Raw genomic sequence first — 19,341 nt, forward strand, 5'->3', positions numbered from 1 at the left:
GCACTGCACTCAGGGTCAGCCACTTTGGACCCAGAGAAGAGCATGTCTGATTGCATGCGGGTTGATGCCCCAGGTCCCGCCTCTGAGAAAAAGGTATCGGACGGTCTGATGCTCTTTGGGTGGATGACACCTAAATGAACATCTGTACAAAGTCCCAATTTATTTCTAATATCAGAGATCAGACCTCTACTCTTGCCTGATGCGTCTAAAACAAAAAGGGGGAACTGTAGAGAGCTGCGGAATGCTATGCCTTAAAGATGGAGCTGGTTTCCGCCTTCCACCTTCCCGATGGTGAGTGCTCTCTGTCAGGAACAATTCCACATTTGGCTAAGGCCGAGGATCTGGCTTGCTTCCATGTATGTGGACCTATCTGCATTGCCCCCGTGGCACGCCTGGGTTGGCTACCCAGAGGCTATATAAGCTGTGGGCTGGCTTCCCCGGGGTCCGAGGATTGTTCAATGTTCCTGAATAAACTGCATTGAAAAAAAAAAACAAAAAAACAAAAAACAATTTTATTGCTAGCTTAATTTTTTTTTAGTACAGGTGTGTATGGAGACACATGCATTCAGGAGACTGAGGCAGGTGCGTCTTTGTGAGTTTGAGTCCAGCCTTGTGTACACCACAAGCTCCATGACACCTGTGCTATACAGAAAGATCCTGTATCAAATCATCTTTTAATTTTTATGTTTTATGTGCATGGGTGTTTAGCCTACATATACATCTGTGTACCACATATATGCTTGGTGCAGGTAGAGGGCAGAATGGGATATCAGATTCCCTGCACAGAAATTGCAGATGGTTGTGAGCTACCATGTGAGTGTTTAGGATTGAACCTGGGTCTTCTGGAAGAGTAGCCAGTGTTCTTACCGGTTGAGTCATCTCTTCAGCTCATCTTTTGCTAGCTTGTAAAATAGTTCAGATCAGTAAAGTATAGTGAGTTTTTACGTGTGCTTAATAAAACTGTAAAAAAAGTATTTAATAGATAAAGACCTCAGCCAATAGACAAAGCAGGCAGACTTCCATGTGAGAAGGAAAACAATTCTTCTTGTTATATGATACAATCTATAGATTTTTATATCAACTTATTTATTATAAAATAATTCCCAAGAGTGTTTAATAATACAAATTTCATTAAAAAAATAAGTAACATTAAAACTGTTCAGAAAACCTATGTTCAATATAATCAAAATAAACAAACACCAAAATAAATAAAGTATACATCTCTTTCTGTATCTGTGGGCAAGAAACAAGTGCATTTTTTGGTCCCCAAATTTTTTAATACATTATCTTTATTGAAAGGAATTTACATTAACAGCTAAGATAGTAACTATTAAGCACATAGCAACTTGATACTTGTTTTAAGATCTGTAAAGGGAGTTTTTGTTTTTCATCTTTGAATTCCTGACCACTAAGATGTTAATGATGATCCCAAGATAAGACAGAGCATATATTAATGTCTAATGACCTAAACAAATACCATGCATACCTTGGAATCCAGAGCAAGAAAAAGAGAGGAGAGAAAGAAAGACAGAAAGAAAGGAAGAGAGAGAGAAAGAAAGAAAAAGAAAGAAGGAAAGGAAGGAAGAAAGAAAGAATCAAACAAACAAACAATAAGTAGCTACATGAAATATGCAGAAAATATTAAAGAATTTTTTGGCATTTTTAACAAACACAAAACAAAAGATTTAAGTAGAAATTATAAAAGTAGACATTCAAAGTGGACATCACTAAATTTAGTGAATGACAAAAATCATGCTATCAAAATTTGATTTTTAAAAGACAATTAGGAGGGGGCTGGAGAGATGGATTGGAGGTTAAGGGTACTGGCGGCTCTTCCAGGGGAACTGAGCTCAATTCCCAGCAACCACATGACAGCTCACAACCATATGTAACTCCAGTTCCAGAGGATCTGACAACCTTACCCAGACATACATGCAGGACAACCAATACACATAAAATAAAACAAAATAAATAATTAAAAAAAAAAAACAAGTAGAAATTTAAATACTAGAATTGCTGAGAACTCATGGTATAATCATTAAAACTATATGTGATAAGAGAAATAAGTGTTAATTTGGAGCTAAAATTTCACAATGTTTGTTTTTCCAAGAATATGGCAGTAACCTCACTCCCTATACAATCAGGCTTTTCTTGCATTGTAGACTACGTGAGGAATATTGAAGGACTATGTAGCCAAAGTGATTAAACATGGCATATGTCAAAGCATTCACTTGATGGGCTTTCATTATTAGAGCCAACTCAAAAGCTTAAACATAAGAACCAAAGCCCCCAGTGGGAAGCTGTGTTTAGTTTGGTGCACCCTGAAGTCATCTGTGGCCAAATCAAAATCAGCCTGATGGAAGGACTGTCAGGGACACTGCCTAAGAACTGATAAATTCCCAAGGCCACAAATTGAAACAGGTCTCACAGTCAAACAGTTCACATTCCTTGGAATGAGAGAACAGGCATCAGTTGTGTCCATCGAAGTAGGACACTGTCCAGGAGTCCACTGGACATTTTTGAAATTTCTGTGTTGCCTCTGTATCTGAAAAGTATGAAAAGTAGAACAACGACAAAGAATGAACGCTATCTGAGCAGCAAGACTTGTAAGAAATCAAGATGCAGACAAAACAGACAAAGAGAAAAAGGAACAGCTACAGCATTTGTATGTAATATTCTGGAGGCAACTACAGCAGAGAAAACAGATTATCTGAAGCAAAGTAAGAAAGACAACAGAACTAAAGTTCTTTTTCCAGAGCCAACTGGAAAACAACAGCACATTCAGACATGTTAACCTGACAGTAACGATCTACTGCCACCTGAAAGCTGAAAAGAGCTGAATAATGACAGTGAGTGTCATGGATTTTAACAGCTTCCATGAAAACACTGCAGAACTTTCAACTTAGGAAACTGGATTTGTGAACGCAAACACTGCAGAACTTTCAGCTTAGGAAATTCCAACTTGTCTTGCACCAGGTTGCACGAGCTCCATAGAGCAGGAATCTATTTCAACAAGCCGCTTTAAAACAAAACAAAACAAAACAAAACTTTAATATTTTTCATTTATTTTATTTTTAAATTTTTTTTTTTTTTTAGTAATTATACTTTATTCACTTTGAATCCCAGCCGTAGCTCCCTCCTTCATTCCCTCCCAAACCCATCCTCTGTCTCTCATCTCCCATGCCCCTCTCCAAGTCCAGGGACAACAGAGGTCCTCCTCCCCTTCCCTTCTCCCCTAGCCTAATTGGTCTCATCAGGACTGGCTGCATTGTCTTTCTCTGCGTCCTGGTAAGGCTGCTTCCCCCTCAGGGGAAGGTGATCAAAGAGCCAGCCACTGAGATTATGTTAGGGAAGTCCTTGTTCCCCTTACTAGGAAACCCACTTGGAGACTTAGTTGCCATTAATATTTTCAATTCTATTAAAGAATTAAATAATTTCATTTAAAAACATTTAAAAATTTCAACAGTACTAAAATCTATCAGAGTAAATTGTAAATGAAATTTAGACTTACTCAGAAGTGGATTCGGGAGTTAAGGTTCTTTCAGTAACTGAAATCAGAGAAGGCTTTATGTTTACAAATACTTGAAGACTGAGTAATCAATTTAATTTTTAAGAGCTCACACTGTGACAGATCAAAACTACTGGCCAAATGTCATAAATTCATAGTAACAGATACTTGTACATACCGTCCTCTATGACAACTTGGCAAGTATGAGTTTTACGTTGACTTAAGTGTTTAGCCATACGGTCTAAGCCAGAAGTACCAGCTAGGAAGTCACATTTAAGGCACACTAGAGTGATGCCCCTATGGAGAGAGAAAAGACTAATTACAGGACAGAGGACCATATGTGGAAATCCATACATAAATTTAGTAACTGTTCCATGTAATAACTCTTGATCTTTATTTCATGTGCTATCACTGTCATTTTCAAATTTTATTATAAATATATGTAATTTTTCTCAAAAGACTGAGGTTCTAGGCAGTATTGGCTTTGCATACGTAAGGCCCTAGATTGGATCGTTGGCTCTGAGGGATAAAAAAAAGAATTTTCAAGAAAATAGCCTAGCCACAGCTAATTTATGCTATTATCTTGTGCTTTATAAATTGTATTCTCTCAATCAATTGGTTGCTAAAAGTTTTTCATCCAGAGACCCAAAGCAGTTGCAGCAACTAGATACTGGTATAACTTATACACGTCACAGTGATGCCATGCCTTGGCTTATCTGCCAAGCAAGAAGATAATATTCACTCAAATATTTTGGTTGAAGACCTTGTTTGTTTCTTGCATGGCTTCATATTATTACAGATACACCTGAACAAACACAGAACACTTTTTTTTTTTCTCACAGAAACTGAGCAAAAGACTTCTAAATAAGCAATATAAATAGCCAAGAGGTCTGATAAAAACTTTCAATATATCTTTAAAAAACTAAAAATAAGCCATAGGATGTTTTCTATACACCAAATTACTAGATATTTGGGATACAACAGCACACAAAAAGGTATAGTTTATGAAGCATATAATCTAGTGTATTTAAGTCAGAATAAAGTTAGTTTATTAACGAAGCATATACATACCTGATATTTTACTTGTGTTTTTTTTTGTTTGCTTTGAAACAGGGTCTTACTACTAGCCCAGTGGTGCCTTGAACGCAGGAGATCCCTGCTTCCTTCACTAGTGCTGGAGTTGTAGGTGTGAGCCACCATTCCCACCATCATCTCATCCTATAAAACAACTCAGCTTTATAGATCTAAAATCCAGTAGTATGCCTTATGCTGGTCTGGTCTTAACATCCTGTTTTACATTTAAGACTAGGTGCTATACACATAAGGAAGTGTTCTTGAACAACCCAAATATCACATTTTCTCTCCCAAACTACCCTCTATTCCTGGTTTCTCTTATGATGACACTTTCTTGAGAATGAGGTTCAAATAAAAACATTTCGAATATTTCAATATTTTTTTAACTTTTATTAATTACACTTTATTCATTTTGTATTCCCCCATAAGCCCCTCCCGCCTCCCCTCCCGGTCCCACCCACCCCCTTTCTGCATGTTATTTAATAATTTAAAATATCATTGACACTTGTGCTAAGCTGGGAGTTTTGGAAGACCTACCTCTTCTAAACGAATGACCTAAATGACCCCTAAAAGACAGGTGGTCTAACTTTTCTAAAGGGGATAGGGCCAGATTTAATAACTTATCTAAGGCCAGCCCCATGTTGGAAACTTGGCCCTTTGATTCCAGAGCCCATTTTCTGTTCTTTCTTTCAAGATCCCATGAGATTTGTTGTAAGGTTTTTATTTTATTTTTTAATAAATGAGCTTCTTTTTAAAATATTTATTCTATTTTCTGTTCAATGGTGTTTTCCCTGCATGTATGTTTGTGTGGAGGTGTCAAATCCCCCGGAATTGTAGTCACAACAAGTGTGAGTTGCCACTGGGATTCTGGGAATTGAAGTCAGGCCCTTTGGAAGAGCAGCCAGTGCTCTTCACTAGTAAGACACCTCCCAAGTCCCTCTGTTCTTTCTTTTTGCTGAAAAATAAATGAATAAATACAAAAACAAGCAAACAAACCAATAAACCAACGATTGCCAGCGTTACACAGAGAAACCCTGTCTCACAAATCAAACAAACAAAAAAAGATTTATTATATTATTTCCTGTGTCAGAATGTTTTGGTTGGTGCCCATGGAAGTTGGAACATCAGGTTCCCCTGAAACTGGAATTATGGATGGTTGCATGTCACCATGTAGTAGTACTTGAAACTGATCTTAGATTCTCTGTAAGAGTAACAAGTGCTCTTAACCACATCACTATTTTCTCTAGTCCCCAGCCAATTCATTACTAAATAACAGCCTTAACTACTTTGTGGTTTATGAAGCTACAGCTCACGATGTATTATACTTCTTCAAACTGATCTTCCTTCCATACCCTTGATTCCACCCAAAGCATCTATGATTTTCTCAATGTTTTGCAAAGTAAAATCAATTCTTAATTACTTACAACTGTTTTTTGGACTAAAAAATCTGTATCTAAGCGCAAAATTGTCGCTTCATATTTCATTCGTGCTTTCTTCTTCATGGACATTTTTTTGTTTTGTTTTTCAAGAAGGGGTTTCTCTGTGTAACATGCCGTGAACTCACTTTGTAGAACAGGCTGGCCTTGAACTCACAGTGATCCACCTGCCTCTGCCTCCCCCAGTGCTGGGACCTTTCTCCATCTTACATTGTAAATGCATGAAAGTTTCAACTCAGTATCTGGCACCACTGTAACAGAGGCTAGTCATATGATAGGCTATTCCTTCCTTTGTTCTAAGACTATAACAAACATAACTCTATCATGTCCAGTGGCAATCATTTCAATTTCACATTAGGTAAACCAACACCTGGTTAAAAGTTTAGTTATGACTTTTAATACAAAGAACAGAAACTTATCAATTACCTGAGGGCTTGTGAATGCTTCTTAGAAATATAAAACTGTTTATTTGGTTGGTCACTATGAGAGCTGATAGATAAAAAGCAAACAAGACTTTATTACTTTTATATCTAAAAAGTCACATTAATTTTATGAGCATGTTTTCAAGTCCATGCTTAATTTATTAATTTTGAATAGAAGTTAATGACAAAAATAAAGAGATATATTGATCATTGGTATGGTCTGAGAGAGTACCCACCAATTAATATGTTAATCCCTAACCTCCTCCTCACTTGAATCAATGTAGTGGCATTAGGAGAAACCTTTGGGGAAATAAACAGGTCACAAAAGCAGAATCCTTACCCATGGGATTTGTATCCTTTAGAAAAAGAGACACAAGAGAGCTAGCTTGTCCCTTATAGAGGGCAACAGGTGCTATGAGAAATGGGCTCTCAGCGGAAGACTTATTCTTGCTGGTACCTGGTTGTTTTTTTTTTTTTTTCATTCCATTTCTTTCCTTTCCTCTCTCTCTTTACTTTTTTTTTCCAGGATCCATCCATCCATCCATCCATCCATCCATCCATCCATCCGGAAAATTGGTATGTGAATTGTATTTTAAAAAGCTGTTAAAAAAAATCAGTATAATTCAAAGAGACAAATATCATTATTTAAAATAGTAAACATAAAATGGAATCAGGTATTTTCTATTTATTCTACTTTTTGTAGGTTTCTGCGTGTACATGTGTGTGAGCACACATGCATGAGTGTGCATGTGTGCATCCCTGTGTGTGTGTGTGCGCATGTGTGCATTATATGGTGTACATGTAGAGGTTAAAGAATCACTCTGCAATTGAATCTCTCTTTTTATCTTTATATGAGTTCCGGTAATCGAACTCAGGTAATGAGACTAGCACTGTTGGGTGGCAAGTACTTTTACCCACTGGCCCAGTTCCCCGTTTATTTTGAATGGTCTTACCAGGTATATTATGTTCATTTGCTGCTGAAATAGTTTCCTATTGGCAGTATTTATTATACATAAACATAGATATTAATGGATAATTACATGAGAATCTAAAGAATGTATTTTTCTATCCCAATTCCTGTGATTTTGAGTAAGAAATCTATTCCATCTAAGTCTCTTTGTAATACAGGAATAATACTAGCTCACTGGCCTGTCTTGTTGGGTCACCACCTGAATAAATTAGAAGTATAAAAAAGACACAAATGTTATTAATGTCACTGTATTACAAATGGAAAATAGGAGAGGTTTGCAATGTTCACATTAATGTTCTGTATTTCTAGTCTCAACATGGGATAAATGGATCTCAAGAAGTCACACTTGCATGCTTCTCTCACTCTAGATGTTCACAGCATTACCCTATATTACTTTAGGTAGTTCTAATAGCAGATATAGTCACAAATGTATGTAATAAATGCCAAATATGAAAGCTCAGGAATAATTTCATTGTGGATTATCCATCTGCCAGACCACATAGTCAAGAGCAAACTTTATATAATGAAGACAGAGGGAATTGGATGTCCACATGTAGAAAAATGCAAATAGACCCATATTTATCACCCAGCACAATGTTAAAGTCCAAGTGGATCAAAGACCCCAACATAAAACCAGACACACTAAATCTGTAAGAAGAAAAAGTGGGGAAGACCCTTGAACTCACTGGCACAGGAGACAACTTCCTGAACAGAACACCAACAGCACAGGCTCTAAGATCAACAATCAATAAATAGGACCTCATGAAACTGGAAAGCATCTGCAAAGCAAAGGACACTGTCATGAGAACAGCCTACAGACTGGGAAAAGATCTTCACCAACCCTATATGTGACAGAGGGATAATATCCAGAATATATAAAGAACTTAAGAATTTAAACAGCAACAAATCAAGTAATCCAATTAAAAATGGGGTACAGAGCTAAACAGAGAATTCTCAACAGATGAATTTCGAATGGCCAGAGAAACACTTAAAGAAATGCTCAATGCCTTTAGTCATTCAGGAAATACAATCAAAATGATCCGGAGATTTCACCTCACACCTATCAGAATGGCTATGATCAAAAACTCAAGGGATGATGCATGCTGGAGAAGATGTGGAGAAAGGGGAACCCTCCTCCATTGCTGGTGGGAATGTAAACTTGTACAACCACTTTGGAAATCAATCTGGCACTTTCTCAGAAAATTGAGAGTAGTGCTACCTTAAAATCCAGCTATATCACTCCTAGGCATACAGTCAAAATATGCTCAACTATACAAGGATGTTTGCTCAACCATGTTCATAGCATCTCTATTCATAATATCCAAAATCTGGAAACAACCCAGATGTCCCTCAATAAAAGAATGGATACAGAAATTGCGGTACATTTACACAACGCAATACTAGTTAGCAATAAAAAAACAAGAAAATAATGAAATTTTCAGGCCAATGGTGGGAACTAGAAAAGATCATCCTGAGTGAGGTATCCTAGAAGCAGAATTATTGCCTTTTGACCTATCATTGTAGACTTTTTGGCAGTGGTAAAAGTTGGAGCTCTGAAACAATTTTGGGCCATTGTTGGTTGAAGAATGTGATATTGGTATAGTTATTTTCTATAAAGCTTTGCTTTCCCTTGCATAAAATGGAAATAATCAGATACTCACTTCATGGGATGTCTGCTAAAATAATGGACATAAAAGCATCACTGGTTATCAATAAGGTAAGTAGTTGGTAATTACTTTTACTACTAAGAACTTTATGAAAGTATTTTTCATATCTAAAAACGTTAAACTGTCTAAAAAACCAAAAAAGAAAAAAAAAACTATGTAACCCAGTTTAATAAATAAAAACATGGTTTATTATTTTCTGTTTATAAACATAAGTAAAAGATTATAGACTATTCATGCTGTCACATGCCTTTAATCCCAGAATTCAGGTGGCACAATCAAGACGATCTCTGTGTTCAAGGCCAGCCTGGTTCCCGAGTAAGTTTGAGGACAGCCAAGATAAAATACAGAAATGCTGTCTCAATAAAATATTGTAATTCTTAATTTTGAAAGTACAGCCATTTCTTTTATTAGAAAGGATTTGAAAGTAGAATTGCCTTAGGAAAATTCTTTACTAGATTTTGTTTCTGGGTGTGGTGGAGCATGTCTTTAATTCTAGTATCAGGGACACACAGGTGGATCTCTCTCAGTGAAGCTGAAGTCAGCAAGGTCTACACAGACTTCCAGGTATAATGCCAGATTCACGGGACCCTCAGAGACCACCAGGAGGCGACTCAATGCAATAGCAAGAGAGCTTTATTACGAAAGCATTCGAACTCGGGACCCAAGTCTCTCTGACGTAGCAGTAGAGAAGTGGGACCCCGAGCTCTGAGTAAACAGGATTTTTGAAGGGAAAGTCTGTGAGCAGGGGCCACAAGCCTTGGCGTTACAGAATTGGGTGAAATTTAGCAGGGCGGGGTGACCTTTTCTGAGGCACACAATCACAATGACTAAGGCATATAATCACAATGGCTATTTTTCTAAACCATATCTGAAACATTGGGGGAATTTTCCCACCTGATTCCCAACCGATTCTCATTGATTATTGCCAGGGAGATTGTCTCTATTTTCTATGAAGCATTTATTCTGTATTATTTCCTGGAGGCTGTTGCTAGGAGAGTTAACTTTGTTCTCTGCTAAGTGTACATTCTGTGATATTTCCTGGTACCTGAAATCAGCTCTCAGTCAAAATGGCTCTTTACTCAGGCTAACTATACCCAGGCTAACTTAAACTATTCACAGGCCAGCCAGGGCTACATAGTGAATTTTTGTCAAAAGAGGTGGGGGGGGGGGAGGGAGGAAGGGACAGAGGAAAACAGATCGATTGATTGATTCTTTCGGTTTTTTTTTTTTTTGAATGATGAAAGATTTTTCTCCCAGTTAACAGGAAGTTAATTTCATGATTATCTAATGACTGAAATCAAAGTCAAACTGGCAGTAGAGCTGAGTAAACTGGCAATGACAACACAATTGATGTGCCAATCAGTGAGGGGGCGAAATTTTAGTACATGTTCAATAAAACATGTTCAATGCTTTTTCACACAAATAATATGCTGACAGTTTCATCAAAGTTTTCAGCCAAAGTCCAGGGTAATGGTTTCAGAGAAAAAAAATAGACGAACACAAAATCAGAACTAAAGAGAAATGTGTGGGCACTGGCAAGATTCATGCCAGAAGCAAGGTACAGTTTAAATACACTTCCCTGACAGAGTTTACAAATCTGGTAATAAGAGTCACAGCTGTTTCCTCTTTTGGTAGCTACCACGAGAAACTTGGGTAATGATGACAAATACTTGTCTTCTAACAGCAACAGACTAGGAAGTGAAAAGGATGTTTGAAAGGAAAGAAAAGCAAAAAGTTCTTAAGTCTAATCAGCTCAAATGCTTTCCTCTGCTCTTCAAAATTACCTTCAAGATCACAATTCCAACCAATCTTGGATGCCAAAATATGCAGCTTATACATCCCACTCATTTACCCCCTTTCCCTCTATTCTATGGTACCTATTTCTAGTGATATCTTCCAAAAAGTTCACTGGTTATGGACCTTAATATTATCTGAAAGCAGGGGAAAAACATGTCCATGTTTCCTAAGTCAGCATAAATTGTAAAGTAAACAAGTCATTTTGAACAACTGTGCTTTCCGTCTGGAATAAATCTAATTAGTGTTCTCAGCAGGTATATCTTTCCAATGAAACCATATGAAGAAATAAAGTCCAAACTCACCTGATGTCTCATGCAATGATTCACATAGGGGGTTGCCATTCTACTAACTTTGAGGCAAAATGGACATAGCAAGTTCTCAGTGTTTTCATGGGATGATTTAAAGTGAATTTCCACATCAGAAAATATTGATGATCTAAACTGGCAAACCTAGAAATATAAAGTTAAGTTCAACATAAAATTTTATAATTTGCATACAATTTACATCAAATTAGTAGTGATATGTTTAGAAAAACATCCTGCACTAGGGTTATTTCAAACCACAGCCAGGTTTTATTTCTCCTTCTCCTTTCCTTTATGTTGACTTAAATTTTCAAGGGCTTGTTCTGTTTTTTTCTACTATATAAGACAGTATTTTCTTCTTCAGATTTTAAAGCCTATGCCAGAGACAGTTTATCTTCATATTCCTTTCTGTTTTCATTCTTTTTTTTTAAGATTTATTTATTCCTCATGTATACAGCATTCTGCCTGCATTGTGCCTACATACCAGAGGAGGGCACTAGATCTCATTATAGATGGTTGTGAGCCACCATGTGGTTGCTGGGAACTGAACTCAGGACCCCTGGAAGAGCCATCTCTCCAGCCCCCTATCACTTTCCTAACACTAGGACTCACTTAAAACTCAGTTAAAACACTAGTGAAAATATATTTAGTTAATAAAAAAAAATGAAAAAAAGAAAGAAGCTGGGCAATAGCCATGGTGAGTGGTGGTACACACCTTTAATCCCAGCACTCTGGAGGCAGATGCAGGGAGATCTTTGTGAGTTTGAGTTCTAGGACAACTAGGGCTCTGCTACAGAGAGAAACCCTATCTCAAAAAAGCAACACACATACATGCATATATATGATTTACATAGACAAATAGATAACTAGGTATATTCAGTTAGGTTCTCTAGTATTTCCTATTTCTTTGAAACGTCTACATTCTTCCCTATATGATAAGCCCATGTTTGTCTTTCTCCAGTAGGACTTCTGTCTATTACAGTATGGCCAGGAAGGCCAAATCCAGACCACTACCCCACATACAATACATGAGTTCAACCAAGGGGAAAGTCACTAAACACAAAGGCTTCTCAATTTTAATATACTAATTTTATTTAAGTGCTTTGGTAAGAAAAATAAACAATACTATTTCATGGAATGCAGACATTGAACAGACACCAAAGTGTACAATAAACAGGTGTATACCTGGCAAACATAGGGCATTTCACCAGGTTTATGAGTGTCCTTCATATGTTGTAAAAAGATATGCTCTGTTTCAAATGACAATTCACAGATTTTGCAAAGAGCTGAAAGGGAAAACATATCGCATCATTTTTCAAAAGGTTGTGAAAACAAGATTCACTTCATAGAATCCTAGCATCAAATACAGTAACAGGACTAAAGAAGGTAGTTCCAGCAATCTTATCACTATCAAAGCTAATACTGTTCGGGGGAACTGAGGGATGTAGCTTGTTTGTAGATTACTTAACCAACATTTCTCCATCCCTGGGTTAATCCCTAGTACTGCAAAACAACAAAACAAAACAAAGATCTAAGGATATTATTCAGCTTACTTAATTCTTACAACGCTGTGGAAAGAGCTACAGCTTTTATTCACATTTTCAGATAAGAAACCAGGAGCAAAGAAAGAAGATTAATTAACTACCAAAGGTCCCACAGCTGCATTTAGAAATGATGCTGGAGCTGGGCATGGTGGCACACGCCTGTAGTCCCAACATTGTGGGAGGCAGAGGCAGGCAGATCTCTGTGAGCTTGAGGCCAGACTGGTTTACAGAGTGAGTTCCAGGACAGCCAACACTGCACAGAGAAACCGTGCCTGGAAAAAACAAAACAACAAACAAAAGAAGCAATGCTGGGATTTCAGCTTAAGCAACATGGTTCCCAGGCTGTGCTAACTATAAGTTAAGTTTTTAAATTAAGTATAAATTAAGGCCATTGATTTTAAAATTGAAAGCTCTCTATATAGACTTTCTAACAGAATCATTAAGGTTCCCTCACAATCACATGTTAAATTCTGTAAAATTTAGGAGTGTGTGCTCTCTTGTGGCACTGTAGGTAGAAGGGGTGGGGATACTGCCAGTAGCAGTGCTCACATGTAGAACGGCTTTTCCAGGTCTCTTTTTTCTGTTTCTCAGGTTTCAAGTGGTGTTTCATGTGGTTCATGAACCTATAAATGATAGTAAAACAGGTGCAAAAATGCAAATTTATAACAACAAAACATTTACAAATACTTATCTGATCCTAAAATTTTAAAATATAGTTTCATGACTACAGTTTAAAATATTATCTCCTAGGCTTTAATGCCCTCAAAAGGCCCTGCTAGTCTCAGTTTCCTATCTCTGCATTGTGATGTCTCAACATGTAAGCTGTAAGGTACTGCTTCTTCCATGCCCGAATGTTCACTGCTATGACAATGGTCATGGATGCTATTAACCTCTCTCTATAATAGTGAGCCCCAAATTAAATGCTTTCTTTTATTGGTTGCCTTGGTCATGGTATTTTGGCATGGCAATAGAAAATTCACAAAGAAAATACTTTAGCTTGGCATGGTATCATGTGTCTCTAGAACTAACTACCAGGAGGCTAAGAATGCAGGATTAATTTAAGCTCTGAGATTACAGCTTCTCTGGGAAACACAGCAGATTATATAATCAAACAAGTTTTGTACTTAATCTCAACACTTGGGAGGTACCTTTACCCTGGCACTTCCTTTGCTTCTTGGCTAGCAGAAGGTGAATAATTTTTCTTGACTATGTCCATCCTCCATGATGCTTCTGCCTTGCTACAAGCATCAGCTAATCATGGATTCCACACTCTGAACGAATGAGCCAAAAGAATTCTTCCTTCCACTGTTTCTTTCAGATATCTGTCAGTGTTAACCTTTGTTACACCATCCGTTTGCTCAGTTTTACTTCCTGTTACTTCAGCTTCACAAAGATGCTTTTTATAAGAAGGAATTTTGAGCCAGGTGTGGTGATGCATGCCTCTGATCTAGCACTGAGGGAGGCAGAGGCAGAGGCAGAAAGATCTCTGTTAGTTCAAGGCCAGCCTCGTATAGAGAGTGAGATCAGGACAGCCAAGGCTGCACAGAGAAACCCTGTGTAGAAAAACAAACAAAGAAACAAAACAAATCCCACAAAAATGAAAAAAAAATAAGTTCATGGTGGAGCTTATGATAAATGGGTGTGCCTGTTTTGAAGCCTTTACCAGACTGAATGTCAAAGTAAAATAACTCAACAATCAAAATACTTTTGCTGGATGTGGTGGCTCATAGCTTCAATATTAGAACTATGGAGGCTAAGGTATGAGGTAAGAAAAAAAAAAAAAGCAAAAGAGCAATTTTAATATTAGCACCCCACCTGCTGAGTGCTGGGGCTGCAGGCTTTAAAATACTGTTCTTTATAGAAAACTATGAGCTACTGTTGGTAATCAATACACTGAACCATATCTACTTTGTTTTGGAGACAGGGTATAAATCAAGTAAGCTGACTTACGTTATGACATATAGCTTAAAGGTAGTGTTGCAGGATACTTCTGATATACCTGCATTTTATATTAACGTGTCTCTTTGTCTGGGTTTCTATTGCTGTGACAAAACACCTTGACCAAAATCAACCTAGCACTAGTCCAGGGTTGGCCCTACCAAGAATGGACTGCACTCTCCTTCATGAATCACTAAGAAAATGCTCAACAGGTTTGCCCCAGTACAAACTAACAGAGACATTTTCTTAATTGAGATACCCTCTTCTCTGATGATGCTAGCATGTCAAGTTAATATAAAACTAGCCAGTAAAACATGTCAATGTACTTAAGTGCAAGTGTGGAGTAATGAGATGCTCAAAAACTTTTGGATTTTGAAGCATTTCAAATCAGAGGTTACAGGTACCCATAGAATCCATAGAACCAAGTGATGTTTTGAATACTTTTCAAAGCAAATTATAGACTCCTATGAAAACCAAAGGAGTGGTAGCATGAAATTGGTAAATAGATGTTCATGGTAAACGTTTTTTTTTTAAACCATTGTTGAAGAATTAACATTTACTATAAAATGTTGGGGAAATAGCACTGTTACACACATGAACTCACAGCAATTGTGACTGTATGCATAAGGCCTGCACAAGAGCAAGACAGTCAAACCCTCAGCATGTGTACGGAAGGGGTTCATGAAGTCCCATTCCTAAATTGAGGAACTACTGACAAGAGTCAATTTTCTTCAGGAACGTGGCTTGTGTGCCAACGAATGGCCCTACACCCATGCTCAACACCCTACACCAAGCAGCAACTAGGTGGGTTCAAGGAAAAAAAAATATCAGTGCCTTGGGAGGAAAAAGATTATGTGTCGGGGGGAGGATGTATAGGGGCCATACTGAGGGTGAAGGAATGGGGTGGATTTGATCAACATGTATTATAAGCATGTATGAAGTTCTCAAACAATAAAGACTAGAAAAAGGCTACTTCCAATACTTTGTTTTTTTTTTTAGCTTTCCTAAAGCTATACTGTGTAGTGTAAGTATGAATTTAAAAAGATCTAGTAGGGCATCATGACACACACCATTAATCTCAGAACTCAGGATTAAAGCAGAGGCAGGGAGCTCTATACGATTTCAAGGTCAGCTTGGTCTATATAGTGAGTTCCAGGCCCGTGATATGTACACAGTGAGACCCTGTCTCAATTTTTTCTCTAAGCCACACTCCTTTAGTCCCAGCACAGGCAGGTGGATCGCTGTGCAATATGAGGCAAGAGTGGGCTACATAGTGAGTTCCAGGACAGACAACGGGTATAAAACAGAATGACGCTGTCTCAAAAAAGTTTTTTCCCCTCTAGAAATGTATTGGAAGTATTAACAATAAATATAAAAAACGATATCACACACAAACACACACAACATTCAGAAAACAATGTCACCTACCACAAATATCAGGCTATACAAGCAATGATAAAAATATCAGTCAGTTATTACTTGTGTTTTCTATGCTGATAAATATTCAACATGCCATACAATAAAAATATAAATTCTTAAATCTTAAGGCAAAAATGTATAAAATCTCTAGAATTTAACCAGGCATGGTGGCACATACCTTTAACTCCAGTACTCAAGAGGTAAAAACAGGCACATCTTTGAGTTTAAGGCCAACCTAGTCTACATTGTGAGTTTGGATATATATTGAGACCCTGTCTCAAAAAAAAACAAACAAAAAAAAACAAAACAAAACAATCTTTAGAATTCCATTGGGAATTATATCTGTGTTATAACGTGTTCAATTGTACAAAATTCAAAGCAGACAAGTTGAACTTGTACAACTTGAACTTTTCTAAAGAAGATAATAAAAAAATCATTTTTCTTTCTGAGGTAAATATGCTAAAAATTCTAATTATGAATTATAAATAAGACTAGTATGGACGATGGTAGGCAGAATCAAGTCATTCTTTTATGTACAGAAATATATATTTCAACACAAGAAGATGAATACACAGATGTAATGTCTACACAGATGTGATATCTAACCTTGATTGTCAACTTGACCACATCTGAGATCAACCAAAACCCAAGCAGTAGGGCACATCCACGAAGGGCTAACTTTTTTCTTTTCTTCCTTTTCAGTTTCTTTTACTTTTATGTATTTATTTATTTATTCTTTGAGAAAGAGTTTCTGTGTAGCCCTGGCTGTCCTGGAACTCTCTGTCTGTACACCAGACTGGCGTTGAACTCACAGAGATCTATCTGCCTGCCTCTGCCTCCTGGGTGCTGGGATTATTTTCTTGACTGTTATCAATCAAGGTGAGAGGACTCACCTTCTGACAGCAGCTACAGAAAATGATACAGAAGATTATGTTTTTGCCTGCTTGCTATCACTGTCATTGGCGATTCCATCTATCCTATTCCTGAGCCATCCCTATGCTGATATTAGAACCTGTTTCTTCGACTCTGGCACAAGAGTGAGGACTGCTGAGATATCCACTCTTGTGGACTGAACAACTACTAGATCCTTGGTCTTTCCATCAAAAGACAGCCATTGGTGAACTTGTTGGACCAGAGCCTGTAATCCATCCTAATAAATCTCCTTTTAATATATATATATTCATACGATCTGTTATGTTCCTTTAGAGAACCCTCACTAATACAGATTACAATATGGTAGTTTGAAAGAGAATGGCCCCATAGGCTCATAGTTTGTATACTTGGTCCCCAGCTGGTGGAACTGTTGGGAAAGGATTAAGATTGTGGCCTGCTTGGAAGGGATTTGTCACTGGAGGCAGGATTTAAGGTTTCAAAAGTCTTTGGTCATTCCCAGTGTATTAATCTCTCTGCCTCCTACTTGTGGATCAAGATGTGAGCGCTCAGCTATTCTGGCTACCATGTCTCTGCTTTACCTCATGGACTCTGATCCTTTGAAATAATAACTTTCAATTAAATATCTTCTCTAATAAGTTACCTTGGTCCTTGTGTTTTATCATGACAACAGAAGAATAATTCAGAATCCTGGAAAATATGTCATTTCCCCTAAGTAACAGTAAATACTCTTGCTTTTTCTTAAGCTATCAAAAAATTATGACTAGATAGATCCAGATTACAAACTATGAAAATACAAGAGAAATAGAAAAATATTCAGCATAACAAGTAACCTTTCTTAGTAATGTATTACAATAATTTACCCAGGAGAGTAAAAACAAAAACAAAATCAACAACAGAAAAACCACCAAGATTTCTAATAAAAGATCAAGATACAAATTACTATTTGTTAATTTTCAAACAAATAATAAATATTTACATACCTAATATTATTTTTAAAAACTTTTGAGCACCTGAAGCATTTAAAGGCTCTGTGAGTCTTCGGGTGTTCCGCAATAGCTCCTTCATGTCTTCCATAATAAAAGTCACTAACCAGCATGATCAATTTGCCTTCATCTGAGCCAATGTTAGCTTTGTTTTCATCCTTTGAATCGTCTGACTGAAGAGTTTCCAGAAAGTGGTTTATCATGTCTGGGCAGCAACGCTGAACGAGGAGAAATAGTATGTTTTATTTTTACCTCTTATATATTTTAATAAAGCATAGTTGGAACTAGACTTTGGGCATAGTTGATATGTCATTCCCCTAACACAAAGTACTAGAAAATTTGTGGCCCACAAAAAGTCTTCAGTTACATTCTCAAAATCTAAATGCATTCTATCTATAATAATACTTAAATAGTTCATGGGGGATATTTATCGCAAATAAAATCAAAATCTCATTTAAACTATTCTAAATAGAATAGTTTCCACACATAAGCCTTTTCATTGAATAAATTAATTTTATTATATATAATTTTCAGTGGTAGGATTTTTCTAGGAGAACTGGTGCAGACTGGGGAGGTGGTTCAGCAGTTAAGAGAGCACTAACCACACTTCCACAGAACTCAGGGTTCAATTCCAAGCACCCACATCACCACAACTGTTTGTAACTGTAGTCCCAGGGGAGCCAATGATCTTCTAGCCTCTAGAAACACCAGACATGCAAGTGGTGCACAGACATACATGCAAACAAAGCAGCCAAATAGAGTTAAATAAATAAGTCTTCAAAATAGTAACCAGAACAAAAATAAAATGAAAGAAATGATTGTAAAATCACAGAATTCTCATAATTATTGAATAAATGACAATTAGAAACCAAATTGAGAATTCTTATAATTGTCATAATAACAACAGTAACAAACATTAAAAGATCCTAAAATAACATAAAAATAGGCACAGAGGGTAGGAAAATAAAAAGGGGGTTAATGCATGAGAGGGAAAACATACTTTCAGAAGAGAATTACCATATAATTAAATCTCAGTAAATGCTATCTGTGCTGTTCTCAAATTCTAGTCAAGTTGATTGGATTAACATCTGGCCATTTATGAAAGAATTTTACGCTTGTGACTGTGAACACTAATCTTGGTTGTCAACTTGACTACATCTGAAATTAAGTAAAACTCAAGCAGCTATGCAGAGGCATGAGAGATTTTTCTTTTTGAATTATTTGAGGTGGAAGACCCACCCTAAATCTCAGTCACATCTGGTGGCAGGTCACATAAAGAACATAGAAGCTTTTGACTTTTTGCCTGCTTACCCTAACTCTCACTGGCAAGTTCATCTATCCTGTTCCTGATCCATTCCTTTGCTGGTGGGAGAAGCCAGTTCTTTGG

The 19,341-nt window shown here is 37.1% G+C and overlaps 1 protein-coding gene across 1 annotated transcript in view; it reads right to left on the reverse strand.

Annotated features, from left to right (window-relative positions):
- Window positions 1-1,069: 1,069 nt before the first annotated feature.
- The window catches only part of Znf280c (zinc finger protein 280C), a 40,106-nt gene continuing 21,834 nt past the window's right edge, over window positions 1,070-19,341 (reverse strand). The window contains exons 6-15 of the mRNA XM_060374665.1: window positions 17,952-18,172; window positions 13,270-13,343; window positions 12,362-12,462; window positions 11,177-11,323; window positions 8,097-8,189; window positions 6,898-7,040; window positions 6,445-6,507; window positions 3,687-3,805; window positions 3,512-3,548; window positions 1,070-3,019 (exon numbers count right to left, since the gene is read on the reverse strand). Of these exons, the coding sequence (XP_060230648.1) occupies window positions 3,004-3,019; window positions 3,512-3,548; window positions 3,687-3,805; window positions 6,445-6,507; window positions 6,898-7,040; window positions 8,097-8,189; window positions 11,177-11,323; window positions 12,362-12,462; window positions 13,270-13,343; window positions 17,952-18,172 (1,014 nt within the window). The 3' untranslated portion in view covers window positions 1,070-3,003. The remainder of the gene's footprint in view (window positions 3,020-3,511; window positions 3,549-3,686; window positions 3,806-6,444; window positions 6,508-6,897; window positions 7,041-8,096; window positions 8,190-11,176; window positions 11,324-12,361; window positions 12,463-13,269; window positions 13,344-17,951; window positions 18,173-19,341) is intronic.

Source organism: Meriones unguiculatus, chromosome X, assembly GCF_030254825.1.
Source record: "Meriones unguiculatus strain TT.TT164.6M chromosome X, Bangor_MerUng_6.1, whole genome shotgun sequence".
Lineage (NCBI taxonomy): Eukaryota > Metazoa > Chordata > Mammalia > Rodentia > Muridae > Meriones > Meriones unguiculatus.